The 26,420-nt window shown below is 43.8% G+C and overlaps 3 protein-coding genes across 4 annotated transcripts; all 3 read right to left on the bottom strand.

Annotated features, from left to right (window-relative positions):
* Positions 1-1,535: 1,535 nt before the first annotated feature.
* On the bottom strand, positions 1,536-7,095 carry LOC115546863 (protein FAM111A). 2 transcript variants are annotated; one of them, XM_030360647.1, is made up of 3 exons: positions 6,926-7,094; positions 4,485-4,600; positions 1,536-4,182 (listed from the first exon to the last, which is right to left on the bottom strand). In XM_030360647.1, exons 2-3 carry the CDS (start codon positions 4,536-4,538, stop codon positions 2,335-2,337), a joined length of 1,902 nt encoding a protein of 633 aa, XP_030216507.1. In that variant the 5' UTR covers positions 4,539-4,600; positions 6,926-7,094; the 3' UTR covers positions 1,536-2,334. The 2 variants fall into 2 exon arrangements, with proteins under 2 accessions (XP_030216507.1, XP_030216508.1); XM_030360648.1 differs by lacking the exon at positions 4,485-4,600 and having other exon boundaries at positions 6,926-7,095.
* Positions 7,096-7,657: 562 nt separating this feature from the next.
* On the bottom strand, positions 7,658-14,115 carry ca4c (carbonic anhydrase IV c). Its single transcript, XM_030360650.1, has 8 exons — positions 14,064-14,115; positions 12,753-12,800; positions 10,412-10,576; positions 9,868-10,013; positions 9,354-9,446; positions 8,861-8,927; positions 8,560-8,723; positions 7,658-8,423 (listed from the first exon to the last, which is right to left on the bottom strand). Exons 1-8 carry the CDS (start codon positions 14,113-14,115, stop codon positions 8,220-8,222), a joined length of 939 nt encoding a protein of 312 aa, XP_030216510.1. The 3' UTR covers positions 7,658-8,219.
* A 672-nt stretch (positions 14,116-14,787) lies between these two features.
* Positions 14,788-23,470, bottom strand: aldh3a2b (aldehyde dehydrogenase 3 family, member A2b). Its single transcript, XM_030360649.1, has 11 exons — positions 23,301-23,470; positions 22,588-22,750; positions 22,244-22,475; positions 21,421-21,506; positions 20,701-20,909; positions 20,141-20,258; positions 19,766-19,907; positions 17,899-18,065; positions 17,403-17,502; positions 16,686-16,924; positions 14,788-15,480 (listed from the first exon to the last, which is right to left on the bottom strand). Exons 2-11 carry the CDS (start codon positions 22,747-22,749, stop codon positions 15,466-15,468), a joined length of 1,470 nt encoding a protein of 489 aa, XP_030216509.1. The 5' UTR covers position 22,750; positions 23,301-23,470; the 3' UTR covers positions 14,788-15,465.
* Between the last annotated feature and the right edge of the window lie 2,950 nt (positions 23,471-26,420).

The raw sequence follows: 26,420 nt of genomic DNA, 5'->3' as shown, positions 1-26,420 counted from the left end.
GAGCGCAAATTATACGTGCAATCCACCGGGAGCGATTGATAAGACCACGGCTCGACATCTTGGCATATTGGATGACTTTTTGCTGGAGTGGAGAGATAGATTCTCGCGCAAATCTTTAATATATTTAAACAGCCTTACATAGCCAACACTACCAATCGAGGACCTGGCCTCAGTTCACTCCAGACTATTTGCGTAGCCCTCCGTTTTTTTCAAATGGTAGTTTTATCTAGGCTATAATGCTTGAGATGCTGAGCACATCACAGTCGTTTCAGATGACCCATCCAAGATTTGTATCGGCCTCCTATCATACAAAGAGCAATATTGTCTGAGTACTATGCCGAGAGGCATTTACAACATAAAGTATAAAATAGTCCTAACGGACTTGCATCCACTGGAGAATGTTCGATCGTAGCCGGCGGCTTCATTACAAGCACTGATCCATCTTGATCTGTGAAGTTCATGAATTGTCACTTTTAGGTTTTCTACCCAGTTACCAAAAAAAGAAACATTTGGAATAGAATGCGTTGTGGCAAGCACACGGTTTGCATGTGTTACTTCGAAGGCAAAAAAAATCTAAAATACAAGAAAACACAAAAACCTACATTCAACCAGTGTGGGGTATGGCCCATGACTCTCTGAGGTGGTATTAGGCCTACCTCCAGGTACCCCCTCCATGCCAGGGCGCCCTGAATTTATGTTTATTAACAGCTCCTCCACCGGGGTCAAGACAATTTGAGGGCCAGATCCAGTCTGCCGACTGTCGGCCTTTTCACGATTGGCTTAAAAAAATGGCTTATTTAAATTTATACCAATACGATGTTGGGAAAAGCTTACCAGTTTGTATGTTTTTTATACTTCATTTTTATACTTGATCCTCTGACCGCTTGGAAGCAATCGGAGTACATATTGTTTTAGAAGAAAGGGCTTATGTGGTAGGATCTTTAAGAATGCTTAACTGGGATATTTATATATTCATGGCTCAAATATTAAGGATCATGCTTTTGACGTGTAACTAACGCATTTACGCGGTCAGCGATCCGCTGCCAGGCTTTGGTTCTCCGGGTTCCAGAGGTTTTAGCGTTCCCTTTTCTTGTGATAATGTCCTTCTCCTCGTCATAGCTCTCCAGGAGAACCTGGAGTTCCATTTCAATGAAATAAGCGGCCCGTTTCGCCATATCGATCAGGGTTTCCATGATCCATACATCACGTCTTTTTAAGTTTGGCGTGGACGCGCACAACCCTGTGTTAACCAACCCCGAGTTGATTGAACTAATGCATAACCGCTGCTGTGGAACCGAAAACTCTGGGTTGGTCGGCACAGGGTCAGTCAACCTAGAGTTCAGCGTTAACTCAGTGTTTGTTAAACCTCCGTTCGTGGAACACCCCTCGGATCAGGAGTTCATGCAAACAAACTCAGGTTATGACTTCTGTGCTATTAAGTGCTAAAGTATTTTTCTTTCAAACCTTTTCCTTCTCGACCTCTCGTATTTTGTGTTGGTTTTTATTCACAACACTACACATCTGGAAGCCAGAAGGAATTTTCGTAGGACTTTTAATTTCCATTTTCTACAAAATGATACATTTTCTAATTAACAAAACTGGTACAGAACAGTAAGAGTTTTGCAACATGTATGCACTATGATATTATATCAAATTATTTAACATTTTGTTTGATGTAAAATAAGGAAAGGTATAAATTAAATACATTTATTTAAATGAAATAAAAACAGTAAAAATCCCATATTTATTACAACACTATTAGTGTTTAAAACTATGGTTTCAACTTTGCACTCTAAAATAACATGCATAACAAAAATTGCATAAAAGTGAAAACTTTGAATAGGAATGCAGAAAGAGCAGTACAATGCATATAATAGTAAAAAAAAAAAAAAAGATTGAACTATTGAAGTTATGAAATAAGTCCTTATTGTGAATTGATATAAAAAAATAAAAATCCACTCTTACAAAAGGTACCAAGTCACAAAACATTTAAAACCTTTCAAAACATATACAATGTATGGGTTGGGGTTAAGTGGAAGAGTGATGACTGATTGAGAGATTAAGTGGAAGAGTCAGCCATCACCCCACAGCCTCAGAGTACATCTCTGACATGGCAGCATGGAGCACCTGCTCTGCACATAATATTGCTCAAACTACACTAAACTGGTTTAAACGTCTGCCTTTGTTCTTGTGTGGATTGAGCCCAGTAACGTAATCTAGGCGGAGGGACAGCCACCTAGATGGAGTGGCAAAGAGTAAACGGCTACAATTGTATTTGACTATTTTTGTATGAGGGAAATGCATAATACAAAGTAGAGGTTTACTAAAGTAAAGCTAAAAGACCATAGCTTCTGGTTCCGTGGGTTCATCTCTCTGTGAGTAAAGTCTAAAAAAATCCTTTAGAAGTTCGGTATTGGTACAAGCTTGGTCTCCTTCACAGAGGTTAATAATTTCCTCTTCTGTCCAGACCAATCCTTTGTTATTACTCAATATTTTCTTGAACATATCCTTCACCATTGGGGGAATGTCACAGGTGTCCATTGCCAACAGCAAATCCACTTTTTTATCTCTCAATATCTGAATAAGGAGTTCTTCAATAATGAGTGACAGGGGATGTGAATACTCAAGGAGATGACCCTGTTTCTCGTCGGGGAACCCCCCACTGTGCATCGATACAACTTTGAAATTGATATCAAAGACAGGTGAGCCAGATGAGCCAAAATAAAAGCAGCTCTCATAGGTATGTATCTTCTTATCCATTGGCTCTGGAGAATTTGTGTATTTGCTAGTTAAAAACAGAGTATTTTGCCCACGTTCAGAATGAGAGATTGTGAAGCATGGGTCTATCTTTTTGACCTTCCCTTCCGGGTGCCCGATGATGCAAATCTGACCACTATCAGTAACCGGTCCCAAGCGCTCAAGTAGAGGCTTTGCCTTTATTGGTCCGTTTTTTTGATCACCAGAGACCTCCAGCAAAGCCCAATCATGCTTGTGGCCTTCATCGTCAACATTAGAGACACCGGCAACGACCTCCACACCCATTGACTGATGGATGTCTGAAAGTTTCTCATAGGAGAAAATAACAGTTATGTTTTCCCTTTTTTCTCTTTTTGCTTCATCAAGGACTACGTGTGCGTTTGTTAGGATGTACTTTCCATATAGAAGAAAGCCACTCCCTGCTGCCGAGTCATCTATTCTCACCTGGCAAACAGAATCACCAAGCTCTAGAAACCTCCTCATTGCTCTCACCTCATGGCAAAGCTCTGTCCTTTTCCCAAACTCTTGAGAGAGATGTTTTTTGACAGCTTGAGGAGTAGGATTCTGGCGTCCTATCATTACTTCGACAAGATCTTTAAACTGAGAACGAAGGAGTTGCAACAGGTCCTTAGAGTTCGGTATAGGCTGATAGGTGGATTGCTGATTGCTCTTGTTTGGGGATGGCTGATGGCTGGTGCTTGGGGTTGGCTGATGTCTCCCCTTTTGCAGTGATGTTGGACTGTTCGAGCTTGCAGTCTTACTTGATGTTGCCTCCTGTGGTGCATCATGGTTTGCAGCACCAAGGGATACTTGCGGTTTTGGTTTTGTTATCTTGAAACATTTACCATCAAGATAATCTATAGGAAGGGACAGTTGCTTGTTACTACCATCCTCTGTATCCTCCAGAAAATAATTGTTAGAGCGGTTTTGCAATACCTCGTCACTAAAACGTGCATCTTGCACCAGAGCTTCTCTGATTGTTTGACCTTTGTATCCATACAAAATAACCTCATCCACTCTCTTTCTCAGCCCAACATTTTTCATAACCTTAGAAAGAATGTTAATACCTCCAGTTGTTTTTACAGCAAATGTTACAAACTCTCCATGATTTTCTTTTTTATCCTTGCTGCTTGTGGTAGGTGTCTTGTTCTTTGCTTCCTTCTTGATGTACGCAATAGTCAGGGGTTTCATATCAAGTTTATCAAGTTTAGTCAATTTGTGGCATGGAAAATGTGAACCAATAGCTTTTTTAGGTCTATGTAAAATAACAAGTTCTTTGTGTTGGTTTACGGAAGCATTCTCTTTAAACACATCACTGTTCTGAAGTGATTCGTAGATAGTTCCTTCCTGCTTGCAGACAACATCGTAAACTGCATCTTTGTTTTCAAACTTAAAGGAAAATTGATGTCCATGCAGCTCTTTGGCCTACGGAAGAAACAGAATATGATGGAAGAAACAGAATATGATGGAAAAAACAGAATATGACATCTAAATGCTGGTAAATTTAATAGATTCTAATGAGAAAAATAACAGATAACAACAGGGATGCAGAGTTATCAAAACAAGAGATCTGTGAAAATAGATATTTTTAGCAAAACAATGCAAAGTAATTTTAATTAGGAAAGATATATTATTTAGTTAGCTTACAGTTAAAAAATAAACATGTACAGGCTAATGATTATAATGGACTCGTTAAGAAATAGCCTTCATCAAAAGTCATGCGGTACCTTTCCCTCCGGTTTCCCACAGTATTCATCATCCATTTCCTTTTTCACTTCCATTATCTCCAGGAGGCTGCGGTCCGCTGGTATGAGAGAACTGAAAAACGTATTTGTAGTCCCACCTTTGTGGGAGAGGGGCAAAAAAGATTGTAAAAAAGAATTATAAGCCAGCCAGTTTATTTCAAAACCAGCCCAAATTGTATGACCCCGCTCAATGCTAATTTATTCAACTTTACGTGGTCAAAAGTAGCCAGATTGGCCGGGAAACCGGCCAATCTTGCAACACTGCCGCCAAAAGTGAATAACGCGCTTGCTCAACGGGCGCGGGCGCGCACCTCAAAAAAGCCTGCCAACGGGTACGTTTCGTTTGATTCGAGTCAGAAGTGCAAACAACTTAAAATAACTCACGTCGTGATTTTAGCTGTGTAACGATGACTTAATAATCAAAATGCAGAAAATCTTGGAAGGTTCTTGAACCCTCACAAAGGCTGCTAATACTTTCCCAATTTGATGGATTTTAGGAATGAATTAAACAAACGGGTGAATTATTTTTTTCTGCAGCACAATGACATAACTGCAAATAAAAAAACACTTAACTCTTCGAAACCGCTCCAATCGGTCCGGAAGCTGTTAGCAGTGATTTAGAAGCTGCTACTGCTCTTCAAGATAATGCTGCTATCCATTTGGATGTACGAAGTGGTAAAGTCGCAAATCTCCCAGCTTTCTTGCGGCATTTCACTGAGGCACGCCCCCTTTCGGTCGTAGTATCTCGTCGCTTTCAAAGTAGAGCGAGCAGATCTGTACAACTAGCAAAGAAAATGGCTGCGCCCATAGTCAATGGGGATTGAGCTGTATTTTCTTTGTATTTGTACCACGTTGGGGGTTGTAATGTTAAATCCTCTTACACACTTGATTTCATTGTTGCTTTAATCCGGTCACCAATTTATGCATTGCACGGTCATGCTTTGCTTGCAATTCAATGTAAAGTTGTGTTTTCAAGCTGGTTTGCTAAAGAGGCTATGTTGCTAATGATGACTGCCCGCTACTACCCCTCGTGGCTCGACAGAAACACGACAGAACTTGTTGAAATTAAAATTGGCGAAAATGGCAAGATATTATTGCAATGTAAAAGGCTTGCAATGTTAATGTTTCTGTAAAGGCTGGCGACCATTATACTGGATTATTTATTTTTTCTAAAATAGTTTTCTTCTCAAACTCGTCGGACACAAATAGCAAACTGGAAGGCTGGAGCAAGGGAAATACGTCACGTTCTCGCTGAAGCTGGTCGTTTGTACCAGCCTACCATCCAAATGGATAGCAGCATAAGTGTTGTGTGTGAAGTGGTTCAGGAAATGTTGTGGTGAGAGGTGGTTCGGCTCTGAGGCTATAGGTCCACGCTCTGAGGGGCGTCTTCACCATGGACCTATTAAAGAGGTCTTGACTCTTCACGGATCACAGGGATATCCGTTTCCGTTACATTTTGGATATCCTTTCCATTACATTTAAGTTCTAAAGTCGTAAGCATCGTGAACGGTGCTTAAATTGTGTACATTAACGTCATAGCGTCTCGCTCCTATCACAGGAATATATAGTATATGTTTAGGGGTTGTTCAGAATATTGTGTTCATACAACATGCTCACGTATTAAATACAGGATATATTTATGCATGTTACAGAAAATGAAATAATGTCCATAGGTTGTAAACAAGTGCATATGGATATAAAGGTTAACTGGGGGGCTGGGGGATTCAGAACAAGACTGAGGCTCATTCCTCCACATGGTTGAAATAAGTGTTGTGTAAGAACATGTATCATTTTGGTTATTTCTTAAAAAGAGTTTAGCCTCCCCTCATTATATTTCCTCAAAACACCAAAAGATCAAAAGCACGACAAACCCATTGATATATCTAGAAAAGTTGACATTAAACGTATTTGGAGGTGTGTGGGTGAGTGGGTGTGCGTGCGTGCGCGCGCGTGCGTGTGTTGCTATGATCTACGAACTTCCGGCTGGAACGAGGAGAGATCCGCCATTGCTTTAAAACCAAACGGCGGGAATAAGGAGATTGCGCTACCCTCTCTCTAAAAGGGCTCTGGTTTAGTCTTTGAAAAGAAAATATAGAATCTAAATGTACCATCGATACCATCGATTCTTTGAACGCATGGCCAACTTATCAGTTTATTGATAGTGGCATCTACATGAAAGCTGAGGCATAGACCTTCTTATGTCGGATCTTCACTTTATTGATAAGCAACACTTAGATATAGATATATATCTATATATGTAGATATAACGATGGTATAGAGAATCAAAAGTGTTTTGAAGATCCTGCTCATGTAGGCCTATATATTAGTAGAATATTTGTTGGATTTTACGAAGGAAATAAAGTTGGTTCCTTCTGCAGCACGATGAAAAAAGTGATCGATAATTTATCAAAGAAATACTTTACGTTTAGAAAGCGCTCGAGTCGGTCCGGAAGCTTGATGAAGTTCTTGCTGTGCTGAGAATAAAGAAAGATGTTCTCACTGCTGCTTGGCCACTGAGTTGAGTGAAGACGGTTGCGTTTGCAGGCGATCTCAGGTCGAACATCTGAGGTAGCGGGAGGCGGGACTCTGCCGCTCAACCATTCGCTTAGCTTTACGTCATTAGGAAAAATATGGACGTACTGGGGCTATAAAAAGTCTGACATCTGGCTGGCAGAAGGGAAATTGCACATTAAGTGCTAAAGTACGATTGATCGATTAAAGATTGACAAGGTGAATTAAATTGAAAAGCCTGAAGCCTGAAAGCCTTCTAACATTGTCTTTTACCACATTTTGTTCTTTTTTTTTCGTCTTCCCTTCAGAGAAATAGGTGTCCTGTTTCATACACCCACATGCAGAGAGCACAGCCAATCAGGTGGAGCCATTGGGTATTGAGGTATTGTAGACGCGCGTGTGTGTGTGTGTAGTATACACTAATTCAACATAATTATGAATAAGATATTCACTTTCTGCCCAGTCCATTCTGTGAAAGGCCACTCAATACTACACACATTTCATTTTGTAATACTTATGATGTAAATATGTTGGTGCTGAGTAAGCACCAACAAACCAACAAATAGCTGTTTTGTGAACAATATGCAAATAGTGAATATTGTAGGGACGTTTTTCATAAGTAAACAACTTAAGAATACCATTGGTGCCATTTTATATACGTATATTTTTTAATTGGAGATTGAAATCAGTCATTCATTATTGAGAATTAATTTAGTCCAGGACTCACTAGTCACACTACACCTATGTTAAACTGCAGAAGAGAAGCAGGAGTAGAAGAAAGCCCTGGAAACATTTCTTCCCTCCAGAAATACAGAAAATACCCATTCTCTCCTCAACTCTACCTTCTTCCTGTGGCTTGGGTTGAACATAACCTAAATGAAACATCTGTAGACAAGCTATATCCATGATGTGAGTATTTATTCTACGTCAGCGCTCTGGTGCGTATTGGTTTGTCGTATTCTTCCTAAGACTGAATTACGATGGCAGTAGAAGCAGTAGAAGTTGTCTTCAGTGAATACAGAGTGCAGGCTGTTGTTAAGTGTTGCCTCTCAGGGTCCTAACTTACACTACGTTGTTTTCCTTTAATCATTCCACTAATGGACGAAAACCAGGGATCTGAATACTTAAAATGTCAAAATGGGTTCTGAATAATACGCGCAGTTCTGTTTGAATTTGACATATAGAGTAAAAAAAATCTTTTTTTTTTTACACAAAACTGTCGCCCCAAGTGCCCCAGGCCGAGAGCCAGAACTGGCAGAGCACACACAGACACGCGCCCAGCATGTTGGGGAGGACGGCTCTGGCCCTCGACCAGTAGACAACTCTGCCATCTAGTGGCTGCACCGGGCGGAAGATGTTCATCATGGGCTTGCCGTTCCAAAAGCGACACTGCTGAGATATCGCCACCAGCTGGAAGAGGAGGAGGAAAAGAGGAAGACATGCAGAAAGGAATGAGCAACAATTGTTTGAATATCATCGTGAATTTGTCAAATGGTCATCCCATCAGGACTTCACTCGTCGGCCCCTAGGGGCGCCTAAGGGCCACCTGTTTGCTGCTGACGGGCAGGGTCTTGTGAAACACCGTCCAAGCTACTGCCTGCTCACAACCGGGCGTCGTCATGGAGCCCACATAGCGATAGTAACTATGGAGGTCCTTTGCAGGTGGGATGATGTCGGTCAGTCTGAAGTCTCGGATCTCTGCTGAGCTGCCTGAAGGAGTAAGAAAATGTCAGATGCCTCTTAGTGCAGAGAACAATGTTTTGGCAATTTCATGGGGAACATCCATCACTGTTATTGATCCCCATGCACCGCCAACTGTGCTCTGGGACCCAGATGTATGATGATACCGTTTTCATGGATGTGTCCCATCGCAGCAATCAGAGTGTTGAGGTGAGGATGGTCGTCTATTGACTCCTGTCAATAGCCAAAGGGGCATTTTATTAATCACAACAGCGTATATGCCGCCCAAATCTGACACCAGGCATAATCTAAGCGGCCAGTCATGTCTTATTTCAGTATCCAGGGATGACGCCTGTACGATCTGGATTAGACGGGTACCATCTGTATTTTATGTACCAGGGTGTATGTGCCCATTTTCATTAAAAGTGCAGACCCATAAAAGTGTAATGAGAATGAATGAATGAGAAGGACACCTCTGAAAGGGTCTACTGGTGTGTCAAACGCACACCGTTCATCACAGTGGTGTGCATCTGACCCTCCAGTCGACCCTTTCATGGGTCTGAATGCTAGCTGGCCGCTATAGTAGTAGTAATAAAGATAATTATAAGGCTGAGACCATGACGCTAGTTGTGGTTTTCCCTTCACAAAGCGCTGCGGTACCTCAAACAGGAAGGAGAGGAGCGCTATGCCGGCCATGTCGTGTTCCGCCTCGGCCAGGGAGCTGTAGGGCTCCTTGATGTGGACCATGTGGAGCTGCAGAGGGGCCGGAGAGGACAGGAGGAGCTTGAGCCTCAGAACTGGGCTGGCTCTGAGAGCCCCACATGTTGGCCTCTTGTGTCAGGGTCAAACATCTGTACATACATTTGGTTTATAATAGTTTTATAGTAATGAGGAGAAAGCAAAAATCAGATTTTTGATTTGATGAAAGTGTAAAGAGAAAGAATTTGATAAAGGTGTAAAGGAGAGAGCTAATTTCAGATTTCAGATTTGATAAAAGTGTAAAGGTGAAAGCTAATTTCATTGGCTGCTACATCGATTTGATCACTAGTCAACATAACATATGTGGAGGTTTTTCACTCAGGAGATGATTTACATCCAATGACAGCTGTCCATTAGACACACTCAGACTAAACATGACCCCCCCCCCGCCTCCAGCCCGACCCCGAGTAATGACCTCCATGGGGAACCTCTCTCCATCGATGGTGTGCTCTGACCCCGGCCCTCCGTCGGCCCCCCAGTGCAGGTGGAACTGGAGGGCTCGGTAGTTCCCCGGCAGGGCTCCTCCGGTCAGACGCACCGACTGGGGCAGCAGGAACTGGACTGCAGGGGGAGGAGGCTTTAGGACCAGCAGCAAGGGCCCCAGCCCCGGGCCCCACTACACCAGGGGCCCAGAGCTCAAGTGTTGGTACCAGCAACTAGTAACAACACTTATATCAAATCCTGTCTACCTTTCAAATATGTTCAAAGTCAAACTTCGAACTTCAGTTCAAAGTCAAAGGTTTGAAGCAATGTTAGCCTGAAGCCAATAGGCTGAACAGCGTTTGTTTGTTTACACTGGAGATGGGCAGCTATTTGTGAAATTCAGCATTGTGCTTGTCTGTCTGACTGTCTGCATTTGTGTTCGTATGTGTAATCTATATTAAACACATGATTACAGTACAATATGAAATACAATTGAGATGATATATATATATTTATGTATATTAAACGTGACATACTTGAATGCCCAAGATTTTCCACAGTGATATTAATTTTGCTTTCATGCCCCTTGAAATCCAACGGGTGTAAGGCTGTGTTGACGTGCACTTGGCTGGTGACAATGTTGATGGGTGACTGCCGTAATCCTCCACAGTTTGGGAACAGCATCGCCCAGTGCCCGGGGTCTAGATTGCCACGTAAGGGAGATCAATTATATACATATTATATATAGGTCAGGCAGTTGTGTCCAGCTTCCTTTTAGTTCAAATTGTACGTTTTTTTATTTAAATGTATTTTTTTGTTTAAAGGTTGTATAGGTGATTTGCTTTTTTGGCCATTTTTGCAAAATTACTTGAAATCCTTATCATAACCCGCTTACAGCCACTGAGTTAGAAGTACTGACATGAAAATTAAACAAGTCAATCATCTGTGGAACGGGCAGGGCTCGAAAAACTCCAGCCAATCATTTCCATTGCCACCGAGTTGCATTGGACAGTAAGTACGTCAATCAAACGGTCGTACTGCACTCCCCCTCCCCCGCGCGCGACCCCTTCGTGCAGTACTCGTGACCCAGAGCTCGTGATCCAGAGCAAGCTCCTGTTTGTTGTTATCCTGCGGTAGCTACTGGAACTAGTTAATCCACATTTGGACCTAGCAGTAGAAGACAATTTCCATGGCAGACAAGACGCCACCATCCCCACCACCACCACCACCACCACCAGCAAAGAGAAGGAAAACTATTTTTCAGAGAGTAATTGATAATAAAAACGCTGAAAGAGAAAAACTGAAATCAAGAATAATCCTAGGCGCTGCTTTCGAACGTTGGCGGCAACTGAAGGACGAGAAGGGTCTAAAAACCGATGCTTGTGTGGCGGTTGACCTAGTTTCAAAGTTTATACCGTTTATACTCGGCAATACCGGTGTGGAGACGAATGTATTACTCGGTGTGAAAATGTCCACACCGCGGCAACCCTGGTGAAAACCAGGACTTCCAATACAATTATATGAAACAAACATACATTTTCTAAAAATAGTAATGATTTATGTGACCGTTTAATGTTTATAACATCTGGTCCAACCATTGCAGCGAGAACGTATTCTCAGCAGGGGGTGCTGGGGAAAAAAAAACCTCAGCCTGCACTAGACTCGCAACTCGTTACATTGATAAAAAAAAGATGTATAGCAGCGCAGCTCAATTACACCAGTGCATGCGCGGACAGTTGAAAATCGATCGTTCACATCCAGCTGCTCACAGAACAAGTTTAGCGCACCACCGCTACCCTCACACTTTTTCATATAACCTTTTTTCAGCACTAGGTCATATGAGCATTAAATAAATGCTGCGTCTCAAAATGCCTTGGACAGCAGCGAGGATGACTCGCTTTGCCACGGGCCGAAACAGTTCGGAGCGACCACAGCCAGAGCGAACACAGCGGGGCAGAGGAGTGTCAGGAATAGTCTTTGGTGTACACATCAGTACGGCCTATTTGCACTACTGTTTAGTGGCAATGCAGTGTTTTATTCGATGCCTTTTTATTTTCGTATATTATTTCAATGAATACAATTTATTTATTCATAAAAAACGGATCTGGTCTTCAAATCTTTTTTCCAAATATAGGTCGTCTTACAATGGGGTTTGTGTTTATATTCGGACCAATACGGTACAGCGGGCGCTCACATGACGTTAAGCATTTCCTGGTGCATAATGTGACGCTTCAGAACCTAAAATCCCGTTTCTCCCCGTTGACACGACAACACATAACCGGCGTTTTCAGAAATCTCCACTTTGGCCGGAGTTTTTAGAAATGATCGTTTTCTGTGATAAGACAGGGCCTCGGACAGGGGGTGTTGCAGCACCCCCAGCACTCCTACTTCCCGCGGTACTGGGTGCAACTTACAGCTGAATGTAGTGCCATGTTGTTAAACGAAAACCTACGCTAGCCTGGCTCGCTCTCGCGCATCTCTGTTCGCGCTCGTGCATGATTGCGCGTCCAGGTACTTGGAATGGGTGGAGTCAGAGTCAGCGTTGAAGGAGAGGGGGTAGGACCATTTGAGTTGTGTATTTTCAAAATCTGCTGGCGTTTCGCAAATCACCTACCCAACCTTTAAGCAGAAAAACAAATTTGTTTTCTTAGATGGTTTGGTTGCTGTTGTTACAGAGCAAAACTAAAGTAACTGTAAATGCGTGTTTAACATAGTAAATCGTCAAATGACACTTAAATGGCACTTTTTCACATGAAACTCGACAAGAAGAGGTCCACACCGGTTATCTGTTAAGGAACGGCGACTTGTGAATTGTTTTATGCACATTGGTCAGTGTTCTCAAAAAAAACAATAAGCCTGTCCGCCATCTTGTCTTACTTTTGCATGGGTCAGCGCAGGTATACTGGCTGTCGTAACACCAGAGAGCTGTGGAGAACACACACACACACACACACACACACACACACACACACACACACACACACACACACACACAGACACACACACACACACACACACACACACACACACACACACACACACACACACACACACACACACACACACACACACACACAAACAGCCTTCTCTGGTTATGAACTGATGGTTCTTTCAGTCTCACGTTCATGCTCCCACACTGAGTAGTTTTTCCTTATTCAGGGCTCTAGATTAGGACTAATTCAGCAGTAAACCTTCTCTCTGCAGTCTCACTGAGGCCCTGTGTTGGTGTGTGTTGGGTCATATCGGATGACTTTGGGCTAAATTAATGAGCTAAACTATCCTTTATGTGTGCTGGATGAATGCAGCGTGTGACATTGGTCTGCCAGGTGACAGAGCTCATTGTTATCCTAATGACGAGATCCTTTCTGTGAAAATAGAGTCGGCACAGAGAGCCACTTAACCATCAACATAAAGAGATAACTTCTCCGCCTATCTTAATAAAGACGTCCTTTGAGACGGGATAACTTTTCTCACCTAGTGGAAAACAATGGCAAGGTAGCAGCTGGTTGGATGTAAGGAGTCATGGATTTACAAGTTTCCCACTTTACCCCATCTTAACTTTTCATTGGGTCCCCACTTTACCCCACTTTAACCTTTTACTGGGTCCCCACTTTACCCCACTTTAACCTTCAACTGGGTCCCCAATTTAACCATTAGCTGGGCCCCACTTTACCTCACTTAAACATTTTATTGGGCCTGCACTTTAACCGTTAAGTGGGTCCCCACTTAACCTCATAACAGTGTGACTTGGGTAATAGTTATATTTCGAGAACAAATTCTAATCACTTTTTATTTTTATCTTATACAATGACACATGATGACCTCCATCATGCCTTCCGTTGAGAAAGTACTTCTGTCATTCGGACCGACAAACTCGGTACACAATAACTAAAGTTAAATAAAGTTAAATAAGTACTGAACCATCCATACACTATTTTAAGAATCCATTGAACTCTTCCAAGTACATTTATTCAAGTCCTACTACTGATATTTAAGGGATGTATTAACAAGTGATGTGATAAGATCAGATTGATGAACACTGGGATTTGGTAAAGCATGCATTATTTATACTATGAATCAAGGATAAACTCAGTGTCCGCACATTCAAGTCCAAATCCTTTCTGTTCAGTTCCTCCACAACTCCTTGACAACATGTGGTGATCTCCCTGGATGGTCTGCATGTCTTACCTGAGCATCGGGAGAGAGAAGAGACGAGAGCCAGCAGGAGGAGAAGGTCCATTCTCAACACAGACGCACACACACACTGAAAGCTATCCAGCTATTCTGCCAGTATTCACACACAGACCCATTACACCTAGAGGATGGGTCGAGAGAGAGAAAAAAACACACACACGGAATAAGGTGTCGTATGACACCTGATTTACTCTCCTTCCAACGTGATCATAAGCAGATTCAATCAGTTCATAAGAACATTATCCGCTTCGATAGTACGAACTAGAGTTCTTAAGAAATGTATTTGTGTCAATATAACAAACTAGAGTTCTTAAGAACAGTATCTGTATTAATAGTATGAACCAGAGTTCTTAAGAAGAGTATATGTATAAATAGTATGAACCAGTCAATAACAGTATGTGCATCAATAGTATGAACCAGTTAAGAACAGTTCGTCTTTCAATAGTATGAACCAGTCAATAACAATATGTGCATCAATAGTATGAACCAGTTAAGAACAGTTCGTCTTTCAATAGTATGAACCAGTCAATAACAGTATGTGCATCAATAGTATGAACCAGCTAAGAACAGTTTGTCTTTCAATAGTATGAACCAGTTAAGAACAGTTTGTCTATCAAAAGTATGAACCAGTTAAGAACAGTTTGTGTATCAATAGTAGGCAACTGTTGAAATTGAAAGTAGCTTCTCTGTGGTCCAGAGTCAAATAAATTACACGATACAAGTTCCTCAATATTTATTAGAATACACGTTATAAATGGATTTAGTAATGACGGTTTCATTATTGAAAGGTTACTGGACCATTTATTTACCATGCCTGGATGGTATAGGATTAACTTTCATTCTGACAGAAAAAATATGTGTAGACACTCAAATATTTTAAGAAGCATAAATTAAACACCCATACATACACTACTTTAAGAATCCATTACACTCTTAAAATCCATACATACATTACTTTAAGAATCCATTACACTCTTAACACCCATACATACACTACTTTAAGAATCCATTACACTCTAACTGATACTATATAATTGCATATGGATATTTAAAAAATCATTTACATGCTGAAAAATAGCATTCTAGTTGCTAGACCTTCAATTACAGGTTGGATTAAAACAATCTTTATGCCCCTGGCCAGCGGTATGTTTCTGCCAATGTCAACATTAAATGAAAGTACTACGGAAATAGCGATTGGGCTATCTGATCCTTCAGAGATGATTATATGAATGCAAAGCTCCATCATACCATTGCAATGAGAAAGCAAATTTTAATTTGTTGATTGAAGACAATCAACAAACAGTTCTCCCGTATATCAAGGTCATGTAGCTGAAACCTTCATGGTCACTTCGCTGAAACCTTCTCCAGATCCTCTTGAAGACGAGTCAGTTTCTCCTCACAGCAAATAGGCCTGGGGAAGCAGGAGATAAACATGCACCATTATTGTGTACACACACACACACACACACACACACACACACACACACACACACACACACACACACACACACACACACACACACACACACACACACACACACACACACACACACACACACACACACACACACACAGTGTGCGTGTGTCGGCCCTGCGGTTTTCTCGATCACCATTCAGCTGTTTCCCAGTGCAGTGGAAGTGCAAAATATTGAGGAAGAACCCTACCGTAAGAAGTCCCCCCTATTAACTGTTGACTACCGAACGGCATTCTGGGTACAGCTCGCCTGTACATTCGACAACCACTGTAGAGATGAGGCTGGATATGGAGCTACGTCTCGTACATTTGTCATTTTGCTTTACTTTCCAAATGAACGCTTGGGTTTCATAAAAACAGCCTGCCGGAAACAGCCTGCTCCCAAATAGCTAAATAGTCCCACTGCTTTATACCAAAACCGTTTTAAACTAATACTGCTTTAGACCAATTTTCTTTTAGACCAATACTGCTTTAGACCAATTTTGTTTTAGACCAATACTGCTTTAACTCTGCTTTAGAAGCAGACAGACGGTTCACCTTTTCATGGAATAGGAATCGAATGAAATACATTCTTCCTGTTCTGTGATCATTTAATTAAAATTTTGTCCTGATAATACATGTTTCTATACAATAGACTAATGCTACGCAAATATATAACAAGAAATAAATCATAGTAGGCCTATTTACTTTGGACAACAGAAAACACATTAATAGACTGCGAAATATATTCCCCTGTGAGGCTACTATTTAGTAACATACCATAAATAAAATACAAGAGGCCAGCATTTAGGCTGAAAACTCGTACATGTGATATTTAATCCTGAATGTAATGGAAGTGGACCAGCCAACAGTGGATAGGTGACATGATGCTGCATCAGTCCACCTCCAACCTATTTTTGTGCGAAAGACCATTTATGGAAATACAGAAAACCAAATGAACAAAGGTCTGATATATGCACCGATTGTTTTTTTCAACGCACAATTAGTCTGCACAAACTGCACAGCAGCATCAGTGCACACATGAAAGCATCGCTGCAGTGATGTTCACGGGAGGGCGTCTGTATAGGAAGCCAGGTCAGCTCAGTTTTTTTGGGGGGCGCGTCCCAAACCTGGGGTACAGGGTGGGGGGTGAGGGTACTCACATTGATCAGGATTCCGGCCACGGCCACCAGCACCGCCAGAGCTCCCACGCGGCCCATCAAGGCCAGGTCGGGGGCCTGGACCAGGAAGAAGCGCGCCCAGCCCAGCTTGCCGGGGGTGTGGGGGGGGTAGCGCATGCTGTTCATCCCCTCGTTCTTCAGCGGCCGGACCATGCAGCTCCGCAGGTGGCTGAGCTGGTCGAAGCTGAACTTGCCGTGGTAGCAGCCCATGCCGCTGTTTCCTGTGGAGGGCAGGAGACCGGAGCTGGTTGAGTGTGTTGGATATGGATTGGTCTGAGGATTTGGAGTCATTCTTGTCCAGTGAAAACAACTGTATCATCATTAGAGAACTCTACCTTGTAACCTTCTTTTGTGTTTCCATAATACTAACTACTAGTTGGCATCACATTCTTTAGTTTGTTTTGTTAGCGTGTAATGGTTTTTATGGGTTGTTAAAAAAGGGTTAGGGTAAGGGTCTGGTCACTTCTGGTCACTCAGAAGTGACCAGATTCACGAGGAAGCCACCTTTATGCGTTACTACACATTATTTGTATTTTTGTTCACTGCATGAATTCATCCCGCCAGCGATGCAGAGCTGCGTGGTTTGAAACCGGACCCCATAACCAAGGGCTATCCCAGTAGCGTGCAACATAGGATGGCGGGGGGGCGGGGGTCTAAGACAGTATAATCATGTTCCCGTAGCATGACAGCCGTACTTACCTACTCCACCGAAAGGCAGGGAACTGACTGAGTAGTGCACCAGACAGTCGTTGGCCAAAACTGCTCCACTAGACGTCTCCTCGATCAGTCGATTGATCAGCTGGGGAGAGAGAGCCCCGTCATCCCTGCGGTTTGTGTTGACGTGAAGGTGGGGATGATGTGTGCACACAATAGTCCCAAAGTGTGCACTTGGTTCGACGCAGAATTTAGAAATGTACTTTGCACTAGGGAATGTTATAAATCTACCGTCACCATAAAAGATAATGTACATCAAATTTGTCAACTGCAGTTCCAAACTCCGTGCATGTCGTTTGCGTTTCAAAAATATGATTTCTTTCAAAAAGATAATATTTTGGTGTCGATGCAAACAACAGGCACATCGTTGAAAGAATGGATTGTTTTTTGCACATACAAAGACTTTCCATGGGATCAAATGTACAGTGCTGTTCTCGATTCCATGAGAGAGTGCGTTTGCGTGTACATGTGCGTGTGTTACCTTCTTGTCGGTGGAGAATACGTAGATCACAAGGGATTTCTCTCCTTGGTTGATAAAGTCGATGGCCCCTTCCAGTCCGCTCACCGGCACGATCGGAAGCAGCGGACCGAAGATCTCTTCCTGCATGACCTTTGACCCAGCCTTCACGTCCCGCAGAATGGTCGGGGCTGAAACATCAACAACAGTTGACTTTGATTACAGATTTTTATGATAAAATGTCGAACCTTTGGTCATTACTCAATATTACATAGTGTTCTGCCTGACATTGGAAGATCGATTTCCAGGCCTAAATCCTGATGCATCCAATGTTTGGGATAGAGGAACAGGTCACATTTGGTAACAGGTCAACGTTGGGGAACAGGTCAACACTAGGGAACCAGCCAACGCTAAGGAACTGGCCAACGCTACTGAATAGGTCAACGCTAGTGAACTGTTAAGGTGGGTAACAGCCCAAGACCACCTTTTAATAACTCACCAATATATACGTCAACGCTAGTGAATAGGTCAACGTCAGTGAACATGTCAACGTCAGTGAACAGGTCAACGCTAATCAGGTCAATGTTAGTGAACAGCTCAACGCTAGTGAACAGGTTAACGCTAGTGAACTCTTAAGGTGGGTTGCAACCTTAAACCACCTTTGACAGCGGTAAACAAGTCATGATCATCCCTAAAATAGATATTTGCAAGACTGGTTTTGGCAAGTCTTGGCATGACTTTGTACATTTGACCCCGTTTCCTCTGAGCTCCACTCTCCTGCATTACGTCCGGGTGGTCAACACAGAGCAACCTTGGATATGCACTTGATGTAAAAATCTTAAAACATCAAAACAACTGCATTTTGGTTTCAAGCACTTTGCTATGATCACAAGCAAATGAACAGACTCTGAATAACTTGTCCACCATCGTCAGCCTTCAAATCCGTTCATTCATCCATCTCTTAATAATTTATTGTATAATACAGTTGAATAAAATATTGAAAAAAACGTAATCCGGGATAAAGGCAACTGGAACTGTAGGAAATCCTTCTTACGATACAAATTGCACTGTATCGTAAAGGCCTGGACCCACAGCTACCCAACAGCTACAGTGGATCTAGACCCAGGAGGTCTAAAGCCTGGACCCACAGCTACCCAACAGCTACAGTGGATCTAGGTAAGATATCTCATTTGAGTGATATCTGTTGTAATACCTTGGTGAGCCATCAGTGGGTGAACTTTGTGCACACTGTGTGCACTCTGCACTCTGTAGCGGACAATTTGGATTCAGTGCTCCCTGCTAATTCAACTTTTCCCTGATTGGTTCAGGGAATCCCCCTTGCCGTTCTCAATGTTGGAGTACACAGGGAGGGAGGGAAGGGAGGGAGGGGAGGGAGGGAGGTTTTTTACGTTGTTTAGTTTCCAAAACTTCATCTCCTGCTCTCTCTTTACAACTCCAGAATCTCCACCCAGGGAGGACCTCCACCCAGGGGGGACCTCCACCCAGGGGGGACCTCCACCCAAAGAGAACCTCCACCCAAAGAGAACCTCCACCCAAAGAGAACCTCCACCCAGAGAGGACCTCCACCCAGAGAGGACCTCCACCCAGAGAGGACCTCCACCCTGTGAGGACCACCACCCAGAGAGGACCACCACCCTGTGAGGACCTCCGCCCAGGGAGGACGTACGGACCGTGGCGTGTTGTACAATGATGCGAGAGTCGGTTGGATGGGTTTGGTTGTAGTCCCACAGGAGTACCTATGTAGCACTCGGTGTGGTCTGAGGTCTACCCATCAGGCTCTATGTGGTAGTCCCACACAAGTACCTATGTAGCACACGGTGTGGTCTGAGGTCTACCCATCAGGCTCTATGTGGTAGTCCCACACAAGTACCTATGTAGCACTCAGTGTGGTCGCTCTCTCCTCCCACAGCAACCGTGCTGTCCTCCGTCATGGCCAGGATCCTCCTGAAGTGGCGCTCGTTGATGATGCGTCCATAGTCCAGGAAGCTCTTAGGGTCGTCCGTGTAGAACTCCTAAGAGCAGGGAAATCAATGTCCCATTAGGATCGGGCCGGCTTGAACCACTCACACTCCAACCACTCCCCCGGCTGCCGTGTTCACAAGCCGTGTGGAGGCAGGGAGCTCTGCGGATCACCCACAGAGAAGAGATTTGGAGAATCTAAGTGAGCGTTAAGGTTACGAGGCCCACAGAACACACTCGGTGAGGAGCAGCAGGCCCCGACAGACTGTACACGCCTCCTCTCTACCTTGATGCATTTCTTCATCTCGTCGATGACGCGGTCCTGGATGCTGGCCTCACACAGCACGTAGTCCGGAGCGATGCACGTCTGGCCACAGTTGGTGAACTTCCCCCAGGTCACGCGCCTGCAGACCAGGGGAGCGGTCATGACAAGCTCTATGGTCCAAAACACCGGTTCATACTTCGGAAGGGTCGGAAATAACTGAACGACGGAAGAGAAGAAAGGGGAAAAAGAGGGAGGAATAAGGGAACAAGGAAGGAATGAAAGAAGGAAGGGGAGGGAGCAACAAAGGAAGGAAGAGGGCAACAATGGAAGTAAGGAATGGAGCAATAAAGGAAGGAAGAAAGAGACAAAAGAAAGAAAGAAAGAAAGAAAGAAAGAAAGAAAGAAAGAAACAAACAAACAAAGAAAGAAAGAAACAAACAAACAAAGAAGGAAAGAAAGGAAGGAAAGGTAGTGTGCAACAAAGTAGGAAGGAAAGAGACACAAAGTAGGTCATCTCCTGGAGAGGTGCCAGAAGGAAGGATGGAGGAATGAAGGAAGGGGAGGTGGGCGAGTGTGCTGACCTGCAGGCCAAAGGGATGTCACAGTCCTTGTCGATGTAGCAGGGGCTCTTGCCCCCCAGCTCCAGGGTGACGGGGGTCAGGTGTTTGGCCGCAGCCTCCATGACGATGCGACCCACCATGGAGTTGCCGGTGTAGACGATGTGGTCGAAGCGCTGCTTCAGCAGCTCCTGGGTCTCCTGGACGCCGCCCGTCACCACCGGGTACAGCTCCTGGACACGGGGAGCAGGGCCTTACTGCTACTGGGGTCTCTACTCCTTTAATCAGCTGCCCCAGTGTTGGGGACAGGAGGAGCAGGGCCTTACTGCTACTGGGGTCTGTACAGCTATAATCAGCTGCCCCAGTGTGACGGACACGAGGACATGCAGACACAGGGACTATAAATGTTGGCACTAAGAGTCAGGTGGCCCCATTGTTTGCTGTATGCGGGACGTGAGGGGAAAACATCTGGATTGTCTTTTATACACTTAGCCAATTCAAGTTGACCTGCAGACGGTCAGATTCTGTCAGGGGCCCCTAAGCTAGGGCCACACCCAGGGGCCCCATGGCAAGGAGGGCAAGACACGACTTACAATTATATCCATACGAACATGGGCCGTATTCAAGTGTTGGCTGGACGGGGTTATTATGGGGTGGCCACAATGAATCCCTTCAAATGAATCCATTGAAAAAGTAATGAAAGACTGAGGGTCATGGAGACAGCGATGAGACGGAGACCAGTACCTTGTCGAGGTAGGCGTTAAGTAGTTCCTCCATGACCTTAGAGGTGTGAACACACACCTCAGAGGGTTTCACCACAGCTGCATTACCTGCACACACACAAACACATTTTTAATACAATATTAAATATATGAACATCTCACAACCGTTTCCAGACCATGCAATTGTATACTATTCCCTAATTCACTAGAAGGAACGAGCTACTGTGTTTCCAGACCAGGGTTCTCCCCTCAATACATTAACAATAATATCTGCTTCTAACTCATATTGTTAGGGCCTATATCTGGTATGCTTGGTGTTATTAGTGTAGCATAATATATCAGGTATGCATTGCATTGAGCAACATGCTTGTTCAATTCTATTAGTCTAATGCTAACACCCAGCCCCCTGTCGCTGGTTTATGTAACAAAGACTGGATAACTGAGAGGTGTTTGGCTACAAGGCGGCCTTTGCGCATATAAATAAATAAATAAATTATGCAAGAATGGCAGAGGTACGATTAGCCCAAAGCCAGTTCCCCGACTCTCTCACCAACTCGCCCAGTGCTAAGAAAGCTACTTTGACCTTTGAGCACCAAGTCACTGATATGAGAGGCTGAAAACACACACGCACATTGACAAGAATCACCAAACCAAACCAACATACACGAGACTCGCACACACCTGTGTCTGCGTGAGTCGTTTAATTGCAATAGTGCGTATAAAGTTCATGCAGAATAGCCTTTGGCCCTCAGGTGCGGGGAGGAGAATGATGCAATATATGGTGATGTTTAAAGGGACACACACACACACACACACACACACACACACACACACACACAAAGTACCTGCGGCGATGGCGCCTATCAGGGGGAACAGGGTGACCGCCCAGGGGTAGTTCCACGCTCCGATCACCAGCACGACCCCCAGTGGCTCGGGCTGGATGTACAGCGTATCGGACAGAGTCACCAGGTTCTTCTCCACCGCCCGGGGAGCAGCCCATTTTTTTAGGTTCTTTATCACCAGTTGGATCTCTGATTCCAAGCCCAACGTTTCAAAGAGCTGGATTCCCACTTCACTCTGTGACAAGGAATTCGTGTTATTAGTCCTGCTTGACATGAAATGACACATCCATATTTGGGTTGCTTTGTTTTGCATATTGACAACTGGAGTAGAGCGAAACTTCACCTACCCTATTGAGATCTTTTTTGGCCGCTTCTGCGATCTCTGATTGTCTCTCGACGAGGAACCGCCGAAGGTTGTTGAGTTGACGGATGCGGTACGCCAGCGGTTTGGACCTGCCGGTTGAGAATGCTCTCCTCGCCCGCTCTACTGCCAGCTGTTCACGAGACATCCTGGGGGGGGAACACGCATGACACAAAGCCCTGAGCTCCGCTTCTGTCAGTGCCTGCCTTCCTATTTTACAGGAAGCGTAGTTTTGGACGTTGATTACGTAGCATATACACAGAAACGCCCCGTATCTTCTGCTCAATGTTTGGCTACTTTCCACGCAATGTATAGATCGGCTCATGGCTCGCTAGCCTTGACACAATGTTGATCTGGTGTTACATTCTACCAAGAGCCTTTTAGAGAGATTCTACTCCCCGAGGGTTGAAAGTTGCTCCGCACAGGGATGCGTTATCGAGGCTGCAAGGTGGTGGATGGCGTTTCGTGTTTGATACTAGAAACCCCGCGGGTGGTATAGGTTCCATTTTATGGATTTAAGTTGAGGTAAATGTTTATGTACGATACACGTGTCAAAAAACAACCTATGACTTTAACATGAGTTACCACAACACATGACCTTTGACATAGTAGCAATGAACTGAAAGCAGACTACACTGTTTTGTTAGCCGTACACTGTGCGGTGAATCATGTATAAGCCCCTCCAGTCGTTTGGTTTACCTGGGATTTGATCGTGAAGTTGAAGAGGGTATTCTCAGCTCAATTTGTGAAACAGCCTCACCGTGCAAGAAAAAGTGTAAAGTATCCTGTCCATTCAGAATGAGGAGCTATTTCTCCGTTAGGTCCCACCCCTGAAAGGGGCAGGACCCAGAGTGACCCAACCCTCGGGTCCAGTGGCAGGGGCTCCAGACCATGCTCCAGACCCTTTACAAGGGGGGGTGGGGGGGTCTAGGACCCGCTTACCTTAAAACTTTGTTGTTCTCTAATTAGTTCACCCCACTGCTTTGCAGGACAAACATTGAATTAATGCAATATTTATTGTCTGATTAATTTTAGTTTATTCATTGGAAGACACAAATTAAAATCAATAAGTAATACTCATTAAACTATTCCTGTATCAAGTCGAGGGCAGTTTGCCCTGATGTAGGCGGGGCTTGTGGTTCTGTAGACTGGGGCATCAAAGATTGATTTCAGGCTCAGTTGTCTATTTTGGTTTACTCTACAATGACCAATGGGATGCATACATATACTCTTGGATCTGCCTTGAATGGGTCCACTAACAACACACAACGGCCTGCACAACACACCGTTGTTGGCAGTTATTTGCCTAATGTGCCATTAGGGTTACTGTTAGGGTTACAGTCAGAATTAGGGTAAGGGTCAGGGTTAGGGTTAGGAATAGGGTAAGGGTTAGGGTTATGGTTAGAATTAGGGTAAGGGTTAGGGATAGGATTAGGGTAAGGGTCTGCCTTTTTGCTTAGAGACCCAAGATTTTTACAGAGCGATCAAAAGATGCCATCTGGTTGAAAGTCTAATGGCCAAGTTTCTACCTCTTGTCTATGAATTTAGATACATTTTTAGCAACAGATGCGTTTAAAATGCGTTTCAAAGGAGCATTTGACAATTTGCAATTTGGGCCGAACGTGATGCCTTAACTCATATAGGCAAGGCAAGGCAAGGCAAGGCAACTTTATTTATATAGCACTTTTCATACACAAGGCAGACTCAAAGTGCTTCACATATAAACATTGTCATACGATAAAATAAAATAATAGATAAGTAAAAGAAAAACATATGCAAAGAAATGGGTAAAATAGAAAAAGGCATTTTAGTATTAAAATAGAAAATAAAGGCAAAGTTAAAAAAATATATAAAAGAGACCTAGAGAGGTGTCTCTATGTTATTCACAAGTCATTTTAGGCCCGCTATCGTATAAAAAATACCCCATGTCTTTAGCTCATTCCAAAGAATACCAGACCCCTAGATCACCCACTAATTCCATCACTTACGGTTTGGCTAGAGCCTCCAAACATATCACTTGAGTAGAGTATGATGCCGTCAATCATATATAAAGGTAGTCAACAGACCCCACCCTATAATTTGCGACCATGACGGGGGGCCTGGCGGTCAACCCAGGGCCCTTATTGGAACAAGACCAGGTGTGCCTCTGTGGATCAACGTAGCTATTACACCTTTTGGCGTGAGACTGGGTTGTATGTGCATGATTCACTTCATAGGCTACGACTTTATAACTCATTAAAAGTATTTACAAAGGAACATACAAAAGCAAACATCCTATACTGTTGACAACACAAAAATAGTCTGATTGTAAACTTTCTTTTATCAAGCTGAAACAATATTGCTGAGTTTTTAATGGATGTGAAACATTTGCAAAACCAAATTGGAATGAGAAATAACGTGTCACGAAGAGGAATATGCATACTATTTAAAATAATTATGTTATATTACAAGGCTTTACTCGTCCACACATATTTGTACATTAATATTTTCTTTAAAAAAAGATATAATTTTTTTTTCTTCCAGTGTGACAATATCTCTGAAATGACAAACATAATGTCATCAAGCAGATTGTTTTATGCTGCTATCGTTTTCAGCTGCTTGGCCTTGCAGTTGTAACACACTCATCTTCTATTACTTATTGCTCAGGACGTGCTCGGACTGAACAGACGATATTCCTTTTGCTTTACTATGGTTTTGACACGTCTGACTTTATTTCCTTTTCTCCACTCTCCCCCCCCAGCCATCCCCTCTCCCCCGTTCAGGCCTCACTGAAGGCCCGTCCCAGAGTGGATTCCTTCCCCGTCTGCTCTGCAAAGGCCTTTCCTCTTTCATCCAAGATGTCACACTAATCTGCTATATCTCACCGCTTTCGATGACGTCGACATTCGCTGGTTTCCTCCGCTCTGCACATTCCATCCAGGGCCCTATATCTATTTATCAGCCCTGTATAGGCACTTAATCATGTCTTGTGCTTGTCTTCCTATGTGGAGCACTCCTCCTTTTATCTGAAGCCAAGCTTGAGTCACACGTTGTCTCTACCTCTGCGAGCCCCACAGAGGCATGTGTGGCCTGAGGAGGGGCTGAGGCACCAAGCGGGACACCACAGGGCTTACACTAAAGGCTTAGTTATGGTTTGACGTTGACGCAACGACCATGCAGTCACTTTGCCGCATGGACGCATGGTCCTGAACCTTTTTTGTTTCTGCGTCAGGTTTTAGTTAGCCGACCAATCACAGACCTTGCCGCTGCGTTGCCTCAACGCGAGGTTACAATTTTTGTGAGGCGCACGCCAGGCCCTTGCGGTGGACGCAAGGAGGGTCCACAAGGAGGGTCTGCAAGGCCGTAATGGGTCCCTAAACCCCCCTGGAAAAGAGAGAAAAAATTCTTAAGATGACAGGAAATGTGAATTGTGAAGTTTGCAGATCAAAGAGCGGGGCTACTGGAAGAAGGGTGTGTATATTGGGAGGAAGGGTAGTGTGGAGGCGAGGGAGAGAGAGCATCATTCACACCTACCCGCCGGACCTCCTGCCTGCCAGGGGGAGAGGGAACTGTGCAAAGGAAAGGAGAGCACACATCCTGGTTGCTGCTCAGCAGTCCAGCCTCCCCTGCTTCACAGGGGAAGACTGTGAACGCATCCACACGCACGTGAAAACATGTGTGCACACACACACACACATCCACATGTCACGTATAAAGAACAACAAACAGGGACAGATTCAAAATCAATCAATATGTGTGCACACGATACACACTAGCATTAGCATGCATGTACCCAAAGACATGCACACACACACACCCAAACCCACACCTACACGTTCA

This window comes from Gadus morhua, chromosome 7 (genome assembly GCF_902167405.1).
Source record: "Gadus morhua chromosome 7, gadMor3.0, whole genome shotgun sequence".
Taxonomy (NCBI): domain Eukaryota; kingdom Metazoa; phylum Chordata; class Actinopteri; order Gadiformes; family Gadidae; genus Gadus; species Gadus morhua.
Note: the sequence above shows the minus strand (reverse complement) of the source record. Positions and strands in the feature narration are given on the sequence as shown.

What these genes read in the sequence shown, in the direction of transcription:
- LOC115546863 (XM_030360647.1), bottom strand. Translation starts at nt 4,538, where the DNA reads ATGGAAGTGAAAAAGGAAATGGATGATGAATACTGTGGGAAACCGGAG. An exon ending in GTGGGAAACCGGAGGGAAAG is followed by an intron (nt 4,183 to 4,484) that starts GTACCGCATGAC and finishes TTTCTTCCGTAG; the next exon opens with GCCAAAGAGCTGCATGGACA.
- ca4c (XM_030360650.1), bottom strand. Translation starts at nt 14,115, where the DNA reads ATGGACCTTCTCCTCCTGCTGGCTCTCGTCTCTTCTCTCTCCCGATGC. An exon ending in TTCTCTCTCCCGATGCTCAG is followed by an intron (nt 12,801 to 14,063) that starts GTAAGACATGCA and finishes TGTTCTCCACAG; the next exon opens with CTCTCTGGTGTTACGACAGC. An exon ending in GGGACACATCCATGAAAACG is followed by an intron (nt 8,724 to 8,860) that starts GTATCATCATAC and finishes TTACTCCTTCAG; the next exon opens with GCAGCTCAGCAGAGATCCGA.
- aldh3a2b (XM_030360649.1), bottom strand. Translation starts at nt 22,749, where the DNA reads ATGTCTCGTGAACAGCTGGCAGTAGAGCGGGCGAGGAGAGCATTCTCA. An exon ending in CCAAAAAAGATCTCAATAGG is followed by an intron (nt 22,476 to 22,587) that starts GTAGGTGAAGTT and finishes TCCTTGTCACAG; the next exon opens with AGTGAAGTGGGAATCCAGCT. An exon ending in CCTGCCTTTCGGTGGAGTAG is followed by an intron (nt 16,925 to 17,402) that starts GTAAGTACGGCT and finishes TGCCCTCCACAG; the next exon opens with GAAACAGCGGCATGGGCTGC.